The sequence below is a fragment of the Perca flavescens genome, chromosome 8, assembly GCF_004354835.1.
Source record: "Perca flavescens isolate YP-PL-M2 chromosome 8, PFLA_1.0, whole genome shotgun sequence".
NCBI lineage: Eukaryota > Metazoa > Chordata > Actinopteri > Perciformes > Percidae > Perca > Perca flavescens.
The window spans coordinates 21,002,966-21,023,312 of NC_041338.1; the positions used below are offsets into that span (position 1 = coordinate 21,002,966).

Sequence of the window (20,347 nt, forward strand, 5' to 3'; positions counted from 1 at the left end):
CGCATAGTTTTTTAACCTGGGGCTATTTATAAAACATTCGTGGCTGTATATCCTCGGACGCCCACGCCACAAGACTATTGTTACGCATTATTTTTTCAACATAGACATAGTGTGAATATGACCGTCCAAAACGGAACAACTGTGCTTTAAAATAGGGTAGATCAATCTGGCAGATCTATCTATCTCACTCCTAGTTTCTTTTTCTCAGGTCTATCTGTCAGTTTCAGACCATGACCCCAGTCTGTGGATCCCAGTATATTTGGATCTGGTTCTGACTTACCAATGTTTGTTCTGTAGTTGCTCATATCTGTTTTTTAATCAGGTATGGGGTATGATTTCTCATCTCCATCTGTGTGAATGGTATTTAATTTTAGACTTTTGAAACAAGCAAGATTATCAATCATCTGTAAAATGACAAAAAGGATTTCTAGCATGATGACACAACTTAAGTTTTCCCTTTGTATGTATCTGTATCCTCCTATTTCCAGGCCTGCATGGAGCACAGCAGATTTTGTGGTCAAGGCCCTGCCAGTTGCCAAATGTCATAGGCTATAGGTAAGCTACAGACTCACTGACTCCACACATCTACAATCTGCTTGCAGCTGTATTCAAATTGTCTCCATCTATCTCACACACAGATGTTTAATACTTGTCTTTCTTGGTTGTGTGCTGTAGGCTAATTCTTTGTCTTTCCATCACTAGTACTAATTACTGCAGCTGTTTACTGTCTACTCTGTAGGTGACATTATTGCATCTGTTTGTCCAATTTTAATAAGGCTTAAAAACAATGACATATTAACACACCATGCTCTGAAATATACACACATAAGCTGTAGGCTGGAACATATTTTGTGCTTGTTTTAAGATGGATTCAGTTAATTTGAGTAATTTTGACAAAAAAATAACATAACTTAATATTTATTTAAAGTCATTTACTGTCCCTGATGTTTAATCAAACTTTAATCCTTGTACACAAACACACAAATTTACACGTACAAACTTTTGAGTCTGAAATGAAGAAGTTTATATAGCTAGAGGCAAATGCCATAGAGGATGTACACTGCCTTAACAAATAACAAATAAATAGGTAAGAAAACTTGGTAGAAAAACTAAATGAAATTGCAAACAGGCAAAACACAATCTTTTTAGCGTAATGAAAGACAGCCTTTGTTCCCTCATCAGTGAGGATACGTACGTAGATAGAGATTTCTCAGCACTTCCTCACTGAACTGGTAGGTTAGCTTCTTCTTTACTTTTTTAATCTCTCCAGATTTACTGTAGTTCCTCAGAGCTCGAGCCATTTTTTGGTAGGTCATTTTTTTGCGGTTTCCCTTCTGAGTACCCCAGTGGCTGGCCAGAACTTCTTTGTGTTTTGTGGAGAACTGAAAGATGCCCTTGTCCTGGTCCAGCCACCAGATACTGTCACTCATGTCACCGTTTCTTAGCAAATCCAGGAGGAACTGGTACAAGCGGATTTTTTTCTTGTTGCCTGGATTGGAAAATATGAGACTCATCAGAATCATTTAGTCAATCAATTATCAGTTTTCCCTATGTATGTATATGAGTTTCAGTACATTAAGATTTGATGTTGGTATAATTTGCATTGGAAAACTCACTATTTTCTTTCCTGAAGGAGGAATGGTTGTGGTCTTCGAGTTCATCCTCCCCTTCTGATACCTCAAGCGGGGGACTGATTCCTCTTTGTTCCTCTTCTGAGTAGTAATGTCCAGGCGAGGCAGAGGGCTGGTACTGGTAGCACAGGGATGGGTTGTAATGTGGGATCTTTAGGAGACATTTAAAGCACGTCATGGTTCAAGTTTACACAGAGGAGTGATAGAGCTGCAATTTTATTTTGTTTTGCAGTTATTCACTGTCTGACATTTTGGCTTAAACACTGTCATTGTACTAAAAGAGGAAGTAACGGCTAAAATAGAATTCAATGCTCTACAAAAGCACGTGATGTAGATGACATTTCAGTGAAAATATCCCCAAGTGTCCACATCATGTACTATATTTGTAGCAATGGAAGAGCTTCTTCTTTTTTTTTAGATTTCCATATTGTGTTGGTATTATAGTGGCAGCAATACATTTAGTCCGAAGAATCCATTCTGTTTATTCAGTTCTGGAGCATGTAATCCACATTATGTATATTAACAGCAACAATGTTGTTAATCAATTGTCATTTAAACAAAAATCCCCCAAAATCCTTGGTTCCAGCTTCTTAATTGTGAATGTTTGCCGATTTTCTTTGTCTTCTAAACTGAATGTCTTTTGGTTTTAGACTGTTGGTTGGATAAATCCAGCAGTCTTTTGATTGATTCAACTTTGGCTCTGGAAAGGGCATTTTGCACAGTTTTCTGACATTTTATGACAACAATTAATATTCATTTGTGGCAACCTTTGTTAACAATTTAATTTGCAATCATTTTCACTTTAAAAGGGAACAAACCGTGTTAAATAAGTACCTAAACTTAACAATTAACAAAACCCTAGTTTTTCTTTGTGCTTTATTTTCCTGTTCTAGGGTTTATATAGACTTGACTGCTGTGGATGCCTCTTCACTTTGGGGAAATACAGTGATAATATGACTTATGTAAATCACATAATGTAGTAATACTTGACATAATGCTTTTGCGTCAGTGCAAAAAAATGTTACTGCTGCATGCTAGTAAAACAATTACATTCTGGTATTAGATTTAGAGAGCTTTTTCCTGCTGAACATTTCCTTATCAATATGCTTTTATATCAGTATTTCAAGTCACATATGTATAGATTATGTCTTCACACTATAGCCATCACTCATCTCTACACATACTTACTTGTGTTGACACAGAGAGAGGTCCAATTGGTGGGTCCAGGTGAAGGGGCAGAGACTCACTGCTGAAGCGGTATGGCTGAACCAGTTGTTGAGGAGACACAGACTGAAGCTCGATGAGGTGACCCACCGGAGAATTCTCAAAGTCCGTCGGCTGCACGCGCTCCGTGTGGAAGGTCCATCTGTGTTCTGAAAAGTGACAGATGGTAAGGCACTCTGTTGTGTAGTGACTCGTGTTCTTTTCAACTGTGAAATCTTCTCACCTTCATAAAGCTCCCCCACATTGAGGTAAGGGTACAGCTCTGCAGGTGGTCGATAATTCAGTGGTTCATTTGGAATGATTTCCTCTGATGCCTTTGAAGGGGAAAAATTAGATTTAGTCACAGAGAAAGTAAAAGTTTGAGTCTCTTTGTCCTGACAAAATTAAGTCAAATATGACCATCGGTTGTTACACTAGAATCACTTTTATTTATATATTCAGTTTCATCTTTATTGCTTCTATTCGAACATAAAGACAGGAAAATGAATAGTATAAAGTAACAGACCAGGTAGGTCAAATACATAAGGTTTACTGTATGTTAAGGGTTACTTTCCCAATTTTCACAGCAAAAAAGAATCCACATCCTTAAAACACAAACAAAACTCCCAAAGGTAAGTTTTCATCTTCTTCTCTGATATATTAATCAATACATGTAATTATAAGCCCCACCTTGGTCACTAGAATTACTTGGTTACTAGAAAACTTTTTTTTTTTTTTAGAAAAAGATATGAAAACACAGAATAAACCATAAAATATTCTCTGAATGTCACAAACGACGACGAGACACAAAACAGTAAAGCAGCAGCACTTACAGATGATATGACATATCTATCCATCATGTAAACAAGGCAGCATGAGAATCTTTGTTCTTGAAACTTCTGATGAATGTTAACTTTTTCTTCTTGCTTCACTAAAAAACGCAACGTCCCTGAGCACTGACTTCACCAGACAAATGGGAACTGAAAGTGAGAAACAAGCTGGACCCTATACAGCCTGCGTTCATATCACCCAATTGTCAAATCCATATGATCAGCTAGTTCCTGTTGGCCGAGTGTCATGTACAGCATAAGCCAATCGTGTTTACATGCATTTTCCTGCTTATAAGAGGTATAATTGTACAAGGATTCATAATGACACCTGTTTTTTGAGAGTATATTATAAGCAGTTACAGTATATCTATAATTATTCAAAATATGTTTATATGGTCCAGAGAAATAGGAATGTTTAAGTTATGTTTTTCCTAAACTCTATACCAACTTAGAGGCATGTATAAATCCTCTAAAGATATTTGTGCAAACAGTCACACTGTTGAAATAGACATTATTTGTTATCACATATTCAATGGCGTGCCGTTGTATGCCTCAACTTCCCCCCTCGTCATTTCAAGTGTTGCAGTAATGTGACTTTAAAAACAAACTAAACAAAATGACATTGTTATTCATTTAACACAAATCAGGCTTGCCTACACTTGCTGTGCAGGAAAATATGATTTACTTGTTGTCTTACTATCAATCACAACAAATCCCCATAACAATTAACTCATGAAGGGATTTTTTTAAGAGTTAGGCTACTGCACACAGGAGCTGAAACCAAAAATGAAGTTTGGAATTGAGCTTGTTCCTCTTTTAGTTTGGCATCATGGTTTCAATTGAGGAAGTACTGACCATGAGAATGAAACCATTGAAAACATGACTGAAATGTCCGGAGCCACTGACTTGTTTGTGTTGTAATATTCCTGCTAGACATTATTAGCTTAAAACCAATAATTGAATCCTATATGATGCTTTTTAACTGTGGTTAAACAACCACTTTTTGCCATTTAAAAAAAAGAAGAAATGTATGAATTTGTATGACTTATCTCAAAACTATACAGTGAACTAAATGGTATTCCACTGTATTGCTATGTTTGGCCCTGTGGGGATGGAAAGTTACCAGAGGCAATCTGTGGGATGTGATGAAACTGTTTCCTGTAGGCCTACACCAGACAGAGAAAATGAGGCCCTCTGTGGGGTTAAATAGGGCCCATCTTTCGGTGTTTCATAACTCTTAACACTTAGACAACAGCAGCGAGTTGATACAAAATATAAAAACCGGATGGAGGGTACTTCCTCTTGCAAGACTGTGTCCAACTTCGGCCATCATTTCAGATCATGATCTACTGTAAGTGCATGCCTGGGGCTTGGTGTGCTTTCAAATATTTGCTCTGTCTCCATCTACTGGAAAGAAATGTTGGACTGGTTAGTATCTAGGCTAGACTGAGTTCAGAGGCAGAGAGGAGACAACCAAAATAGCTCATCGAGGCCCAAATGTATGTATCCCCCGCCTCGGAATTTGGCTTATTTAGGCAGTGGTTGACACATCTAAGAAATTTGAGCTTTGGGGATTTATCTGCATTTCAGATTTCCATGTATTTCTGAATTTCCTCCCCAGCCCCAAATACTGACAGCAGCAGCAGCCAGGAGCGGAGTCCTGGTGTCCCGCGGAATTATTACGGCATTGAGGCGAAATACGCATGGAACATGGCTGCTATGAGGACTTTAACCGCGGCAGGTCTCTTTTTGGCATTTTGCGCTTTGGGACTGATAGCAGTAGCGATCAGCACTGACAACTGGTACGAGACTGACGCGAGGAGGCACCGGGAACGTTGCAAGAATTATTCAAACAAAAGAAACGACCCCGGCTACATTTACATCTCCAACAACAACCTTCCACTTCGCATGTTGCCAAAGGAGAGAAATGTGGAGAGGAGGAGCGACGAAATGCTGTTTCGGTCCAAGCGGCACTTCTTGCCTCCTGCCCCGGCAATGGAGTCCCTTTGCAGTCGGCAATTCAACTCCACCATCACCGGACTATGGAAAAAGTGCCACCGTGGGGGATTTGACTTGGAGATAGAGGATTTGATCTTTAAAGGTTTGGTTTTGGGGGATTATATCTTATGCTATAATGTGTGTGTGTGACATGTGTGTCGTTGTGTGTGAGGCACTATCAGTAAATACTTTGTGCACGAATGCGCTATCCAAGGTGCTGATGCTGCGCACAGACCCTCAAGGCCTACGCAGTAGCCTACAGCGGAGGACAGTTACAATCGACGGGCTGTGTTGTTTTCCAAGACAAAAGGGCAAGCTGTAGTAACAGAAGCCTCGAGATGCGTACAATAAGCAGCTCTACAATGGTGTGAGTGGGTGGTGGTGGAAGTGGGTTGGGTGATTTGTTTTGGGAGGGGGTGGCAGCAGAGAGCCTTGTGATATCCTCTTCATCTGATCTCAGTGCTTATGTGACATCCTCTTTTTATTGTTTACATCCACAGGATTGGTTCCGCGCTGCACACCAATAAAATACTACTACTCATCATCAACGCTGCCCAGAAATCTGCCAATCAATCTGACAAAGACAATAAGGCAGGACGAGTGGCACGCGCTCCGTGAGTTCCCAAAACGCCTTTTCATAATCTGATAAATAAATTTAGAAAAACTCGCCAGTGCCCCCACAAACACTCATTTATTTTGTGTGCTTTGCAGACCTCCAGAGGATGACTGCCAGTTTTGTAGGCATGGCCATATCCATCATCCTGTTCGGTTGGATTATAGGCGTGCTGGGCTGCTGCAAGGAGCATGATCTAATGCAGTATGTGGCTGGACTTCTCTTCCTCATGGGAGGTAAGATTAAAGAGCACTGCCCTGAATCACCACAGAGGGGCAGTAAGGTCTTTGTTAATGAGAGAGTAGTGAAACGATGCATCAGAGGAGATGAAAATGGGTTGCTGTTGTTTTTGACTTTTCTTTCTTTCTCTCTGGTAGGGACATGCTGCATTATCTCGCTCTGCACATGTGTGGCTGGGATCAACTTTGAACTGTCTCGCTATCCTCGCTACATGTTTGGAATACCAGAGGACATCAGTCACGGTTATGGCTGGTCCATGTTTTGTGCTTGGGGTGGACTGGGCCTGACGTTGCTGGCTGGCTTCCTGTGTACACTCGCTCCTTCCCTCTACCCTCCACACACACCAGTGGTGCACAAGCCCAGGCAGGAGAACGGCTGTGTGTGACAGGCGGCCGCACATCTAACAGACACCTGTCTCATCCTGAAACAGTGACGAGCCCTGCTGCACAGACAGTTACTGTATACCCAGGGACTCAGAGCAGAGAGAGCCTTCAAACAGCTTGGCACAAAGAAAGCACAGGACACTGGCTCTCGCTCACATGAAGATGAAAAAGAGGTGACATTTGGCATAGATGATTTCAGTTCCTCTGGTGCTTTTGGTTCTGTCCCTCTTCACGAATGAACTGTTCAGTGTTAATTGCTTGCTCTTCAAGAGGAAAAATAGTTATACACATTTTTTTTCCTGTAAAATCTGCTAGTTTAAGGAAAAAAAAGAGAAAAAGAAACACTGGCAGACGATCAACAGCACAACTTTTAAATCTGTATTTACGATCAAACTATGGATGTGAACCGTCACATTTCAAAGGGCAACTGTGTGTCATTATGTACCCATTCAAAACAAGATATGTACATGTACTTTTTGAATTGTATGCAGATGCATTTGTGTTTATTCAAGGAAAAATATGAGCATTAAGACCATACTATGTTTGAGGGAAATGTTTTGTTGTTCTTAAGGTCTTACCCCCATCAAAATATTTTTGAAAAATAAAACAGCCTTGCAAAACTATTATTTCTTCCCATGTAACACACTGAACAGACCTCATAAACTTCTTTGTGGTCGTCTTTTCTCTTGCATTATGACATGAGTCCACTGGTATGTCAGCAGACACCGAGGTCTGCTAATGGGGTCAAAACAGCAGCTGTTTTATTTCTGTTAGTGATACAAGGAGTCTGTTTTATTCAACCACTTTTGAACACTTTAATGTGCAAATGTCAGCGAGTCAGTGACCCAAACTTAGCAACAAAACTGATGAAAAACAAACAATTGAACAATAAAATAGAACAGAAAAAGTGAAGTAATTGTCTGCTGTGCATTACAGTGAAAGAAAAGCTCCTTTAATGAATATTAATTATGAAGTAAGAAATTGTTGTAAATCCAGATTACAACATTAACTCTGACAAATTTGTATTATGATTGAATACGTTTCTTTCTTCCATTGACAATATGCATTCCAGGGACTGTTAGCTTTAATTACTTTTCCACGTTTATTCGAAATTAAATCTTTCTCACCTCTAATATCATCACTCATTTTCTTTGGTGTCTCTGCTATTTAGCATCTCCTCTTTACTTGTGTTACTCAGATTATATGTATTGTCTTCATGGATTTATTATGTGCAGCTGCAGCTTTGAAGGAAACCCCAGTTGTTGGTTAAAACCATGTTGGCCACTGGAGACTTGTAAGTAAATAATTATACAATCATGATAGAATAAATGGTGTGCTGTATATCATAAATGCGGAGAATTATCTGCATGTTGTGACAAGCTGAAAGATGATTTATTTGACATTTTGAAATTAAACCGCTATATTGCAGCAGTAATCCCCTTTTGCCTACTGCTCGTGAATGACTTGTACAAACTGCAGAGGGGGAAGAAGTAATTATTTACTTAAGTAAAGTATCAATACCACTCTAAATGAAATTTTCCTAATTTGATATTTTAAATAAAAATAAGTATTTGGAGTAACATATCAAAACTCACTGTATTAGTTAAGTGTAGTGCAACATTTTTGCAGTGTTGCACTGCACTTAACTCGGAGCAGTGACACAGAACACCTGCCCCATGTGTTTAATGAGGAGAAAATCCTCCATGTACTATATAGCATATTATACATTATAAAAAAGGAATTTAATATAGTAGGCCATCTACTTTCTTCACATACTAATGGCTTATTTAAAGTCTAACTGCATTCAAATTTATGAGCTCAGTCAATGTTTTGCATGTGCCCATACTAACTACAGCTGTCAGATAAATGGAAAAGTAAAAAGTACTTATTTACCCTGAAATAGATAAAAATGTAAAAATGGCCAGTGCTTCAAAAGTAACATGAGGGTATTGTTTGAGAAAATACAGACTGCCCCAGCAGTGATGGAAAGTAACTAAGTACTTAACTATTGTCCAGTTTGTATTTCCATTTTCTGATAATCTGTACTTCTACTCATTACATTTTGGAGGCAACTATTTTCGCTCCGCCACATGTGTCTGATAACTTCAGGTACTAGTTACTTGATTACTTATGGATCATTATGGAAATTATAACCAACTAATGAATTAAGATATATTATAGATGAAGCTACCTGGCAGTATTTAAAGTTACAATCAGCTCCAGTTTTACCAGTTGCATCATTAATGTGATGTAGACATTAATGCAAGATGAATAGAAAGCTACACACACACCACTTGCTTTGTCTCCTTTGTGGTGCAGGCAATTAGTTCCCTTGAAGATCCATTTCAAAAAGAAAGAAAATTCCAGCACACACTTGTTACCTGTGCATTTTGTTTATTTGGTACACATTAATGCATACATAATTATAATCCAATAATATAATATATATTATTCTGAAATGGGTCATCTTACATGAATATTTTTTTCTTTTGGTACTCTGAGTATATTTTGATGCTAACACTTATGTTCTTTTACTTTTTGAATGCAGGACTTTTACTTAAGTAAAAAAATCTCAGAACTTCACCACCACTGTCTGAGTAAATATTAGACTGTGAATAGAACAGTTTAACAAACTAACTTTAACTCAAGGTCCACTTCCTCCTTTTCAGCAGGCTTTCGTCCATATCACACGGTCCTCGTCAGAGAATGGACTTTGCTCAGTGGGAGTTTTCTCAGTTGTAATGGAATTAGTGCGCAGAAATGCATTTGAAAGCTCCTGAAAAAGCTAAATTACCACATTTTGACCTGCTGATGAGGACCATGATAATATGTTGTTAAGGTTTGTAGTTAAAATGATTGATTTGAGTAAAACAAAAGACACATTAAATAAGATGTTTATCAGAGGTTTAGTGAGTTGCTCTAAATTTTACTCACAGTGGAAATTTTAACCAAATCTTTTAATCAAATTTTGTGAGCCCTGTGCAGTGCCCCTGGAAATTAAGAGGCATACAGACATATAGGGTTTCTCTGCACATGGAGATTTTGCAGCTCTGGGTATTTTGACGGGGTTGGCTGAGCTCACACTGTGCTGAGCTACAGAGAGCTGTTTTAAAAAGGGGTCCCTCAGGGGAAGCTGGACTGTGAGGAAAACCAGACAGAGGAAATCACACCCAGTTGCGCCCATGGCAGCCCATCTGGCTTCCTCACATCTGCACAGACATGATCTCTGTAAAAAAGTGGGCACGCTTATGGCAGTTACTTTGTGGTTGTTGCAGACTGGCTGGAACAAGAGAGTTTTAAACAGTAGTTAAAGAGAGAAAATACACAGATGTCTACCAAAGGCATTCAAAATATTAAATTAAAAGCACAGCGAATTGTGGAGGAGCTAGAGTTAATGCCTCTCAAGAATTCAAAACAACTTTCCTCCCCATAAACAGCATGTCTGAAATAAGATATTGTATGTCAACACAGCAGAAGAGCAAGAGAGACTATTTCTTTAGAGATTTAAACAAGCTTTATGTCATTTTTGAGTCTATTTTTAGTCAAAATGACATCATCCAAAACCAGTCAGATTTTCAACAAAATGACATTTCATATAAACCACACATTTTACAGATCATAACAGACAAAAGAGCAGATGATGAAGACAGTGGCTGCTTTCCGACAAACATGCTTCATATTCGAGTAGATGACTTCCAGATGGAAGTGGGAGGCAAAGACAGACCATAAACGCCAATTAACCAGGGCCACTTTGACAGGACAGCCAAGACTGGCACTTGTAGTGCCAACAACAAACATGGTAATTTAAAGACCATCATTAAATACATCACCGTATGTCAGTTTGTGTACTGTATATGCAGGAGAAAACTTATGAATATGATGCAACATGAAATACTTTTGACATCAAAATTCGTAATTGTTAAAGACACTGAAACATAATGTCTTGCTTAAAAGTAAAAGGGGATATTAAGATATGAGATGAATAAAAAGCATTTATTTGATCAGTTATTACAAATGTCTAAACAACATAATTTAAACCATACAGACAAAAATTTATAGGTATAATATTGATTCAGAGGCTGATAAATCTACTTGGAGGGCTTTTATTTTCATACTCTGGTGGCACAGAGGACTCCATGCAGACATAATTTATGTTCACATTTCCTTTGGAATGTCTTGATGTTTGTGTTAAAGCTCCTTTAAATGACAAGTCCAAAGAATGGGGATAGCCAAGCGTCAGAGATATTAATTCATAAGCCACAACTTTCCAGTTGTTTGTTGAACTGGAGGGTCTCACACACACACACACACACACACACACACACACACACACACACACACACACACACACACACACACACACACACACACACACACACACACACACACACACACAGCCTTCAATAACCACACTATGAGCCAACATTAAGATACTCTGTCTTTAGGCGGTTCAGTCTGGTACCATGACTGCGAATGATGAGAGACAGCAGCTCGTGTTTATCTTTCAGTCCCAGAGAGATGTCTGTAGTTTCCCTCAGAGTTCCCCGGATGTCACTCACTTGCTTCATTACATAGCCGTTCAGCTGTTGCTCCTCTCTCAGCTCAGTTTCTTGACTTTGTTTAAACTTCACCTCCAGCTCCATTAGAGACTTGTCCACGTTAGAAAACGCTTCTCCGATCTGAGAGACTTCCCGCTGGAGGAACTTTCCGTAGCTGTCCTCTCCGTCCAGGTCGTGCGCCACAGTCCGGCCGATGCCCTCCAACAGTCGCGCCGCGTCCTCCGCCTGCAGCGTGGTGATGATGAAGTCGTCCCTCACCACGGAGTCCCTCTCTTCAGAGGCGCCACATGGATACACATCCGAGAATTTAAACAGCATCTGGCAGTCCTCGGGGTCTTCAGTCTCCTCGTAATCCCCGTCCGGGACAAAGAAGTGATGGAAAGTGCCATTGGAGATCTCCGGTTGGAGGGGCCCGGTGTAGACTGCCGAGCAAAACGGCAAAAATGTGACTATGATGAGCAGCAGCGGGACAGGATCCATCATGCACCCCTTCTCTCTCTTTGGCGAACAGCATCTGCACTGGCAGCCGGACCCAGCGCACAGTTTTCATCCCGACTCATGTTACAGTCCCCCGTCACCTAAAAGGCGCAGTCCGCCTGTTTAAAGCTACAGTAGGAGGGCCCCTGGTGGCCCCTGATACTCCAACCACACTTCCTAAGTCACACAGAGCAATATAACTAAGCCTATGTTGTTTTCAAGACCTCAATGGTCGTGGTTTCAAACCTTATGAGTAGCTTTTAGTTTTGTTACAACAATTTCACTTTTCATTATGAGGACACATCAGACTCTTAACTCATACTATGACTTTTTATGACTTTGACATATTATACTATGACTTTTTTAACAAACTATACTATGACTTTTTTGTGATTTTTTTCGAAATGCTATACTATGACTTTTTTCGACATACTATACAATGACTTTTTAATGACTTTTTTTCGACGTGCTATACTATGACTTTTTTCGACATACTATACTATACATTTTTTTGACATGTTATAGTATGACTTTTATGGGACTTTTTTGACATATTATGCCATGACTTTTTTTCGACAAACTATACTATGACTTTTTTGTGATTCTTTTTCAACATACTATATTATTTCTTTTTTGGGATTTTTTTTCAACATGCTATATATGACGTTTTTTCTGGACTTTTCGACATACTATAATATGACTTTTTTCGACATACTATACTATTACTTTTTTGTGATTTTTTTCTATCACTTTTTATGACTTTGACATACTATACTATGACTTTTTTGTGACTTTTTCATCAAACTATACTATGACCTTTTTGACTTTGATATACTATACTCTGAGTTTTTTGTGTCTTTTGACAATCTACTATACTATGAGTTTCTTTCTTCTTTTTTTGACATATTATATTAAGACTTTTTATGACTCTTTATGACATACTACACTATGACTTTTTGCCGGTGTAAACAATAAATGACAGAATGAACATATTAATTAACAGCTTCAGGAATTGCACACCAAGTTGAGGTGTTAACTTCATAATGTGAGGTGAAAGGATCAAATGAAGTTAGGAGGTTGAAGGTTCAATCCTTTTAAAACATATGTCAGTCATTTAGCAGTAATTTGTGCATATTTGTCAGGATCCGGCTGAGACTGCTTGCCTTTGTGCCACTCTTGTGGCCTTTTTGTGTATTTTGTTATCTGTGCTTGTTGCTGTGTTCTGTTGTTACCTGTCTGTCATCTGTCTTTGTCTCCGCCCTTCCCCTTATATGGTCTGCACTTCCTCTCTTGTTAGTTTACCTCCAGTTCTGTTCTCACCTGTTCCCAATTGTCTCGCTAGTTTCCCTCCGTTTCCACTCTCACCTGTTGCTCTTTACTGTCTTGTCCAATCCCCTGTCTTTCTGTTTATTGGTCTGTGTATTTCTACACCCCTGTGTTCCTTTGTCTCTTGTCGGTTCGTCTCTCTCTGTGGTTATGAGTTTGTAGTTGTTGTGACACAATAAAGTGTGTTTGTTCTGCACTCCTGATTGGAAGAGTCTTGCATTTGGGTCCACCTGCTGAAATCGTGACAATATTATCAGGAGCTCAATTGGCATATTCAATTACCAGAAATGTGACCTTCTGTAATTTTTTTTTAAGTGCTCTTATCTATGTCAGTCACTACAAGCAAAACATATTTAGTCTTTCAAAGTCACTAAACGATTACATGGCATTTGACCATTTCTTTTATTTAGCTATTTTTTTATTTATATTTTACATAACAACCAATTTCTTTTAATAATGAAATAGTCAAGGCCTGCCTGAATGCAATCCATCTACTGCACATAGCAGTCAAGTCCAAGTCTTGTTTTTGCTACATCATTCTGATTCACATATAGGTCTGGCTATAATACTGATCACATATTAAAATAAATCAAATTACTAAATAAAAAAAATCCTTATATTTAATCTTTCAAGAATGTTGCAATAAACAACAATAAATTAGATCAGTTATGTTATTTGAATGCCAAAAAAACTACATGCAATAAAAGAACAGACGGCCTGTTGTTTCTTCTTATGAACAGTACACAGGAATAGGAGGAATATATTTTCATATCAGTAACTTGTGGAGTGGAGCTCTTAGTTGATGCATTTCTAGCGGATTCCCAGTCTGTGAGAGTGTAGTTAGAGCTCACTCTGATTACTTTACTCAGGTGATGACATTACTGCATGATGGGGGAATCCCCTGGGCTACGATTCCCTCTACTGCACATCCTGTCCTGGGTAATTACATCATCCCAGGGTGGTCTCAGATATGGCTCTCAGCATGTTAGCTACACTCGCACAAACTGGAAACATATGGCAAGCTGTAAACACAGAACTGGTTATGGCTTGGTTTGTCCTCTGTTTGATCCATCCATTCATGTCCAAACAGTGTTTGGAACAGCATGGTTGTTGTGTTTTTGGTAGAGAAGATATATATATATATATATATATATATATATATATATATATATATATATATATATATATATAAAGAAAAATACATTTTGGGAATAGCGGATGAAACATCTGAAAATTAAATGATATTTGTAGCGTTTAATATTCGAGTTGTTTCTTGAACAGTTTTGACTTGAGAGCCACAGCAGATGCTTCAGACAGCAGCAGAGGGATAAAGGCAGGATTTACCTTGTCAATAGGAGGGATACAGGTCAGCAACAGGTAAGCTGTCAGCAGGAAAACAAAACAAAGAGATCGTGCCGGCAGAAGTCCAAAAACTTGCTGGGATCAAAGACTCAACACACAGGAGTGTAGATACAAGAAAACAAAGCTGGAACACTTGAGGCCCAATCTGTCAGGAAACAAGTGCTAAAGGGACGATACAGATATGTTCTGGGAGCTGATGAAGGAATTGGGGGCAGGTGAGTGTGAAGGTCAGATGATGGAGGAAATAGGCCTTTTTCAGAGCAGACATTTTGAATGTCAAAATGCAGGAAAAGCACATGTGTAATTCATACGTTAGCGATGGCTCTATTCCATTTCATTGTATCAGTGAGACAGCATAAACAGTGGTAGCGGCCTGAAACTATGAGCTAAATGGAATGCAGCCTGTATTAATATTATTGATGACACTGTCAACATTTCTGACAGAAAAAAGGCTTATGGTAGATTTTTTAATTAATGGAGACTTTAGTGCAAACAGGGTGATTAATCAGATGCAGCTGATTGTGGAGATGAAATATCTGGTTCTTCTTGTTCACCAGCTCACTAACTTTGTTTAATACACAAAACTAGTGGACAGTGGGTTATACAGAGCTTTGTCACTCAGAACAGCTGCCTGCTATGGCTGGATATGACCCTGATTAGCAAGACTAAACCAAAACAGTAAAGTTGTGGGTCAGACAACCAAAACAATGAGCTGAGCGATGTGTTAAGTGAAAGTTCTCTGTAGGTTTGTCACTATAAATAACCCCTTCACATCACACACATCGGTTGACTGATTGTTAATATAAGAATATTGATTATTCAATCTTTAGGACACATACACAGTGTGCCCCTTCTATTGAATTTATCTTTGAAGCTTTAAAGATTATTTTTTTGGGGCTTTTTCCCTTTATTAAGTAGTGACAGTGAATAGACATGAAAGGGGGAGAGAGAGAAGGGGGATAACATGCAGCAAAGGACAGCAAGTCGGACTCAAACCCACATCGCTGCAGGACTCAGCCAACATGGGGCGAATGCTCTTACTGGGTAAGCTAGAGGCCGCCCCTATATTTGAAGTTTTAATCATGACCCAACAGTAGTTCATGAGAGATTTTAAATAGGTCACCAAGGGGTCAAAAAGTAAAAAAAAAAAAAAAAAAAAAAAAAAAGCTTTATGTCTGTTTGAAAAATACTGTTATACTGCTAAACACACTGTTGAATAAAGGATACAAGCAAAGACAGCTTGAAGCTTTCCGGCATGCAGCCTTTCCTTGTTTCTTCTTCAGTAACACACCTGAATAAATACAGTGTCTCTCAACATAAACACAGATAGAGTAAACTGAGCGGCTCGCCAAAGCAGAGCGGCTGGGTCACTGCAGGGCAAAGCTGCCTGAAAGCAGATGTACAACAGATGTGACAACAAATAATAATTTATCAAAGTTGGGAGGGATGTTCTTGTTGATCCTCTACTGTGTGTATGTGTGTGTGTGTGTGTGTGTGTGTGTGTGTGTGTGTGTGTATGTGTACAGAGGCCTGAAGGCTGCAGTTTGGACAGATGCCTTTCACATGGTGGTAATGTGTTTCCTCACAGTGCTGATCTGAGGGAGCAGGAGGGTCGAGGGCCTGCAGGCTGTGTGGGAGGCTACAGAGATAGGCAGCAGAGTCACAGTCTCACAGTAAACCTTAATGTTCCAACATACAACACTTTTTTTACTCAGTTAGTAGCAGTGAAGCGTGGTTTATTTATGTAGCCCTTCAATAAAACAAGGTTCTAGAGGAATCTACCGCTCACTAATCAACAATCAATTTAAGAAAGCACCCAAAGAGCACAGACCTCTGCATAAAATTTGAATAATTACCTATTTGGCCATAACCTTTGGAAAACCTTTGGTTTTGTGTCAGTTTTTCAAATGGCAACATTTCTATGCAAGAAAATCCCATGGAATATTTAACCGAGCAAATATATTCTGTGCCAAATTTGGTAAAGATGGATAACATTTTGAGGAGATGTAGTAAAAAATGCTCAATTTGAAATGAAGGAATCATTTTAGTTACAAAGAGAAGAAATCCAAGGAAAAATACTGTAATTCAGGACTAAAGAGCTAAACCTAAATATGTATGTCTGTGGGCAAATTAGTAGTACTTTTTCTCTCTCTCTTCCTACACACACAAACCACAGCTGAATGATGACGCTTTTAGAAACCCACACACTCACCATTGTTTAAAAGCAATAAGGTCACAAACGGAAAGTGGGAGCACTACAAATGGATCCACTGGAAATCAACCCACTAAAGGTTACAGGTGTTAATTCAAAAGTGCAAATGAAAGGGTACGTTTTCATCATGTCCCTGCTTTTAAATGGAACAGTGTTGACAAATGACTCTCTCTGCGCTCGTCTTTGACACCAACTCTGAGAGACAACTTGTGTGTTGGTCCCTCTCCTGTGGAGGCACGTCTACAATATTTCAATCAGTCCATAATCCAGAGACACAGCTCCGCTCCTTCCAAGCTTAGACACTGACTGTATTATATGGATATATGCAGAATTGTCTTCACATAATGTCAGAAATATGACATAATGTGTTTAACACTTTTAGAGAGCAGTTCAGTGTTTGTTCTTCGCTTCTCAGGATTTCCTTGTCCCTCCTTACTCTGCTAATCATTCTGTTTGTTGTTTGCAGTGGTGTAGTCTAATGTATTTTAGCGGGTATACTGTATATACATTTATGGACCAGAATGGACATCAAAGTGGGGCATCTGGGTGTCTTCCCCAGGGGAAACTTTGAGCTTCAAAGACTTCCATTCCTGCATTCTTAATTTCCTGCACTTTAATGCACCAATTTACAGTGGAAATACCTTAATTTAGCCTATCAAAATAAAACACAGATGACAATTCAAAATATAGCAAAAATATAATGGAAAGTATGTTGTTACATGTCATTGTGCATTTGTAAGTGGGTATATGGAAATCCTGGAGCTTTCTTAGTGGGTATACTGTGTATACCTGCGTATCGCGTAGACTACACCACTGGTTATTTGTATGTTGTTTGCTCTAAAGAATTCTTCCTGTGCAAAAAGTGCAGCATTTTCAATGTCTGTTGACATTAATAAATGTTCTTTAGTGGATTTCCGCAAGATGTGTCATTTAAGGCGAGGATTTTATCTGTGAAAAGTGCTATTTAAATAAACTTTACTTACTTAATTCTTCCTTCCAGCTCTGCAAAGTAATCCAAGGTTGCTGCTTCTCAGAGAAGGAGGCTTTACTCAGGTCAACTCATCTGTCACTGCTGTTACTCATGCTTCATATTTGAATCTCACCCTTCTTTCACCCAACTATGCATTTACCACCATGCCTGCTGAACTGTTATCTTTACCAGCTGCTCAGCAAAATGCATTATATAAAAAATTTATATTTTATAATTTATTATATTAGAATTTTTAAAACATTTGTATTGCTTGAAATGGCTTGGTTCTTAAAAATGTCTATTTGGTAGGCAATAATCTTAAAATTCCTATTTACCTACATCAACAGTTTATGATTTAAACAACATGTTGGTGTAGGATTTGTGCGTTGTCCTGCTCTGTTTAGTTTAAACAAGGCTTTCAAGTGTGCTGTCAGTTCATGCTTAAAACTCCAACAGACCAACATTGCCAGCTGCCACTGTGACTGAAAATTAACTTCTCAAATAAATTCAGTGGAACAGATTTGTATTAACATGTTTTGTCATGTATGTTTGTGAAAACAGATCTCTGTATAAAAGATTAAATTCAATACAGGTTGTGGAGTAGTGAACGTCTCCCTCTATAATGTTGGAAGCAATTTTTTGCTCCCAGCTAGCTGATGATTTACGGACGCCAGTTTTGTAACTCTTTTGTCCCCTTGGTCATCCTTGGCTCCCTGTCCTGTTCACACCTCAGTACCGTTGGATTTATGGCCACAGTCTCAGCAGCCCCACTGATTACCTTCCTAACCTGCACTGTAAATCTTTGCTATATGAATAACATCAGTCAGCTGGAGGTGCTCTAATGTCTACAGTCTGTACACGAGGGAGAGTGGTTAACATAACTGATTAAACTGTGGCTGTAGTTATGTCTCTGGAAAACCGCTCTGCTCAAAATGTGAATAACGCTGCTCCTTTTATCGGTGGACAGTCCTACAGGATTACCTTTGGTGCCCTGCAGAAAGCCCCCTACTGCTGCTATGTGCAACTGAGCTGAAAAATATATTTCAAATTGAAGCAGAGCATCTTTCTTTTTGTGGGGAGAAGATACCGTATGCGGCTGCTCCCCTCCCTCTTTCCGAACATGAACAGTTTTCTTTATGTTCAACCATTAAAGATACCCTGTGGAATTTTTGAAAATTTAAAGAATGATAGAGCGATGTTTTTAGGTGTTGGTCCCCGTTTAGTTTGTTCCTGTTCCTACAGTATGTCACAAAAAGAGAGAGGTAATATAATTTATCAGTGGCCCTTTTTCTGCAGAACAAGAACTTTTGATACATTGAGTAGATTTGCTGATAATAGGCCCCATTCTGTGGGGCTTTTGAATGCAGGACTTTTACTTGTAGTGAAGTATTTTTACATTGTTGTAATGTTACTTTTACTTAAGGAAAGGGTTTGAGTAGGCTTTTTTTTCACCACTGTATGATGGTAGATGGCAGCTTGCTGTGATGCTGCAGGTTTTAAGTTTTATTTATTCCCTCTTTTCTGCAATTTGAAGCTTTTTTTTGTTTTGCCTCCATTTCAGTGTTTTCCTTTCATAAATTCCATATTGTTTGCCCTGACTTTGCCTACACTTATACTTCTTCAGCATCCTCCCTTTATATGGGATGGCGTCACTACAAGATAGAAATATATTTTCATTAATAGGACACATCAGTGGCTTTTTAGGGCAGTATGTTGGTCAAAGAGGTGAAAGGAAATATCTTGGTGTGAGCATTCAACAAACACAGGAAATAATTAAAGTATCAAACATTTGTCATCAGAGATCAAAGTTAACCATTTTGTGTTTCTTCTGGAGTGTTTAGATTTCATGACATGAGCGAAAAAAGAAGTTAGAAGTGAAGGCTGAGCAGCAGTGGCAATAAACAGTCATAAAGTAGTGGGGAAATCCTACATTTCTCAAATAGTGGGTTTGTGATACAAACACATGTTATATGAACTCTCTTTGGCAAGAAGATTTGTGGTTTGTGATAATAGCAGGGGGAAAAAAGAAAACAATCTCTGCTCTCCGCTGTGCTCTGGTTTGTTCCGTCAGCAGATTTGGTTCAACTTGGACAGTCATGAAGATGAGATAGAGATATATATACTGTATATCATACCAGTAACACAAATGAAGAGAGCAGATTTAATTTAAAAGATACAATCCATGATTTATTACAGAAAAGAGTGATATCCAAATTATTTTATGTTACATTATTTTTTATACATTTCAGTATGTTTTTACATGTAAACAAGAACGAAGTAAACAATTGTATTGATACACTTCATGTCACGTATGATACCATCCTACTGTACATTTAAATGTAACATCACTGTGCTTCCACATCGAGTACATGACTTGTTCAAGCACAATCCTATTAGGAGGCATAGCATGGAACAGAAAGCTTAATCCCTCCCTAGACTGCTATATTTTCAGAGATGTGCAAGGTCATGCCATTATTACTTATTATGCAATACCCATTTTGTGCTATCGCCAACAGCAGAAGGCATGAAGGCAGCCTTTCCAC

At 38.7% G+C, this 20,347-nt stretch overlaps 3 protein-coding genes across 3 annotated transcripts; 1 reads left to right on the plus strand and 2 right to left on the minus strand.

Annotated features, from left to right (window-relative positions):
• Positions 1–753: 753 nt before the first annotated feature.
• spi1a (Spi-1 proto-oncogene a) lies at positions 754–3,866 on the minus strand. Its single transcript, XM_028584783.1, has 5 exons — positions 3,668–3,866; positions 3,079–3,169; positions 2,820–3,004; positions 1,617–1,782; positions 754–1,489 (listed from the first exon to the last, which is right to left on the minus strand). Exons 1-5 carry the CDS (start codon positions 3,692–3,694, stop codon positions 1,179–1,181), a joined length of 780 nt encoding a protein of 259 aa, XP_028440584.1. The 5' UTR covers positions 3,695–3,866; the 3' UTR covers positions 754–1,178.
• Positions 3,867–4,792: 926 nt separating this feature from the next.
• On the plus strand, positions 4,793–7,521 carry tmem276a (transmembrane protein 276a). Its single transcript, XM_028584782.1, has 4 exons — positions 4,793–5,765; positions 6,163–6,276; positions 6,374–6,511; positions 6,653–7,521. Exons 1-4 carry the CDS (start codon positions 5,375–5,377, stop codon positions 6,898–6,900), a joined length of 891 nt encoding a protein of 296 aa, XP_028440583.1. The 5' UTR covers positions 4,793–5,374; the 3' UTR covers positions 6,901–7,521.
• A 2,520-nt stretch (positions 7,522–10,041) lies between these two features.
• fibina (fin bud initiation factor a) lies at positions 10,042–12,097 on the minus strand. Its single transcript, XM_028585579.1, has one exon. It carries the CDS (start codon positions 11,938–11,940, stop codon positions 11,311–11,313), a length of 630 nt encoding a protein of 209 aa, XP_028441380.1. The 5' UTR covers positions 11,941–12,097; the 3' UTR covers positions 10,042–11,310.
• Positions 12,098–20,347: the final 8,250 nt, after the last annotated feature.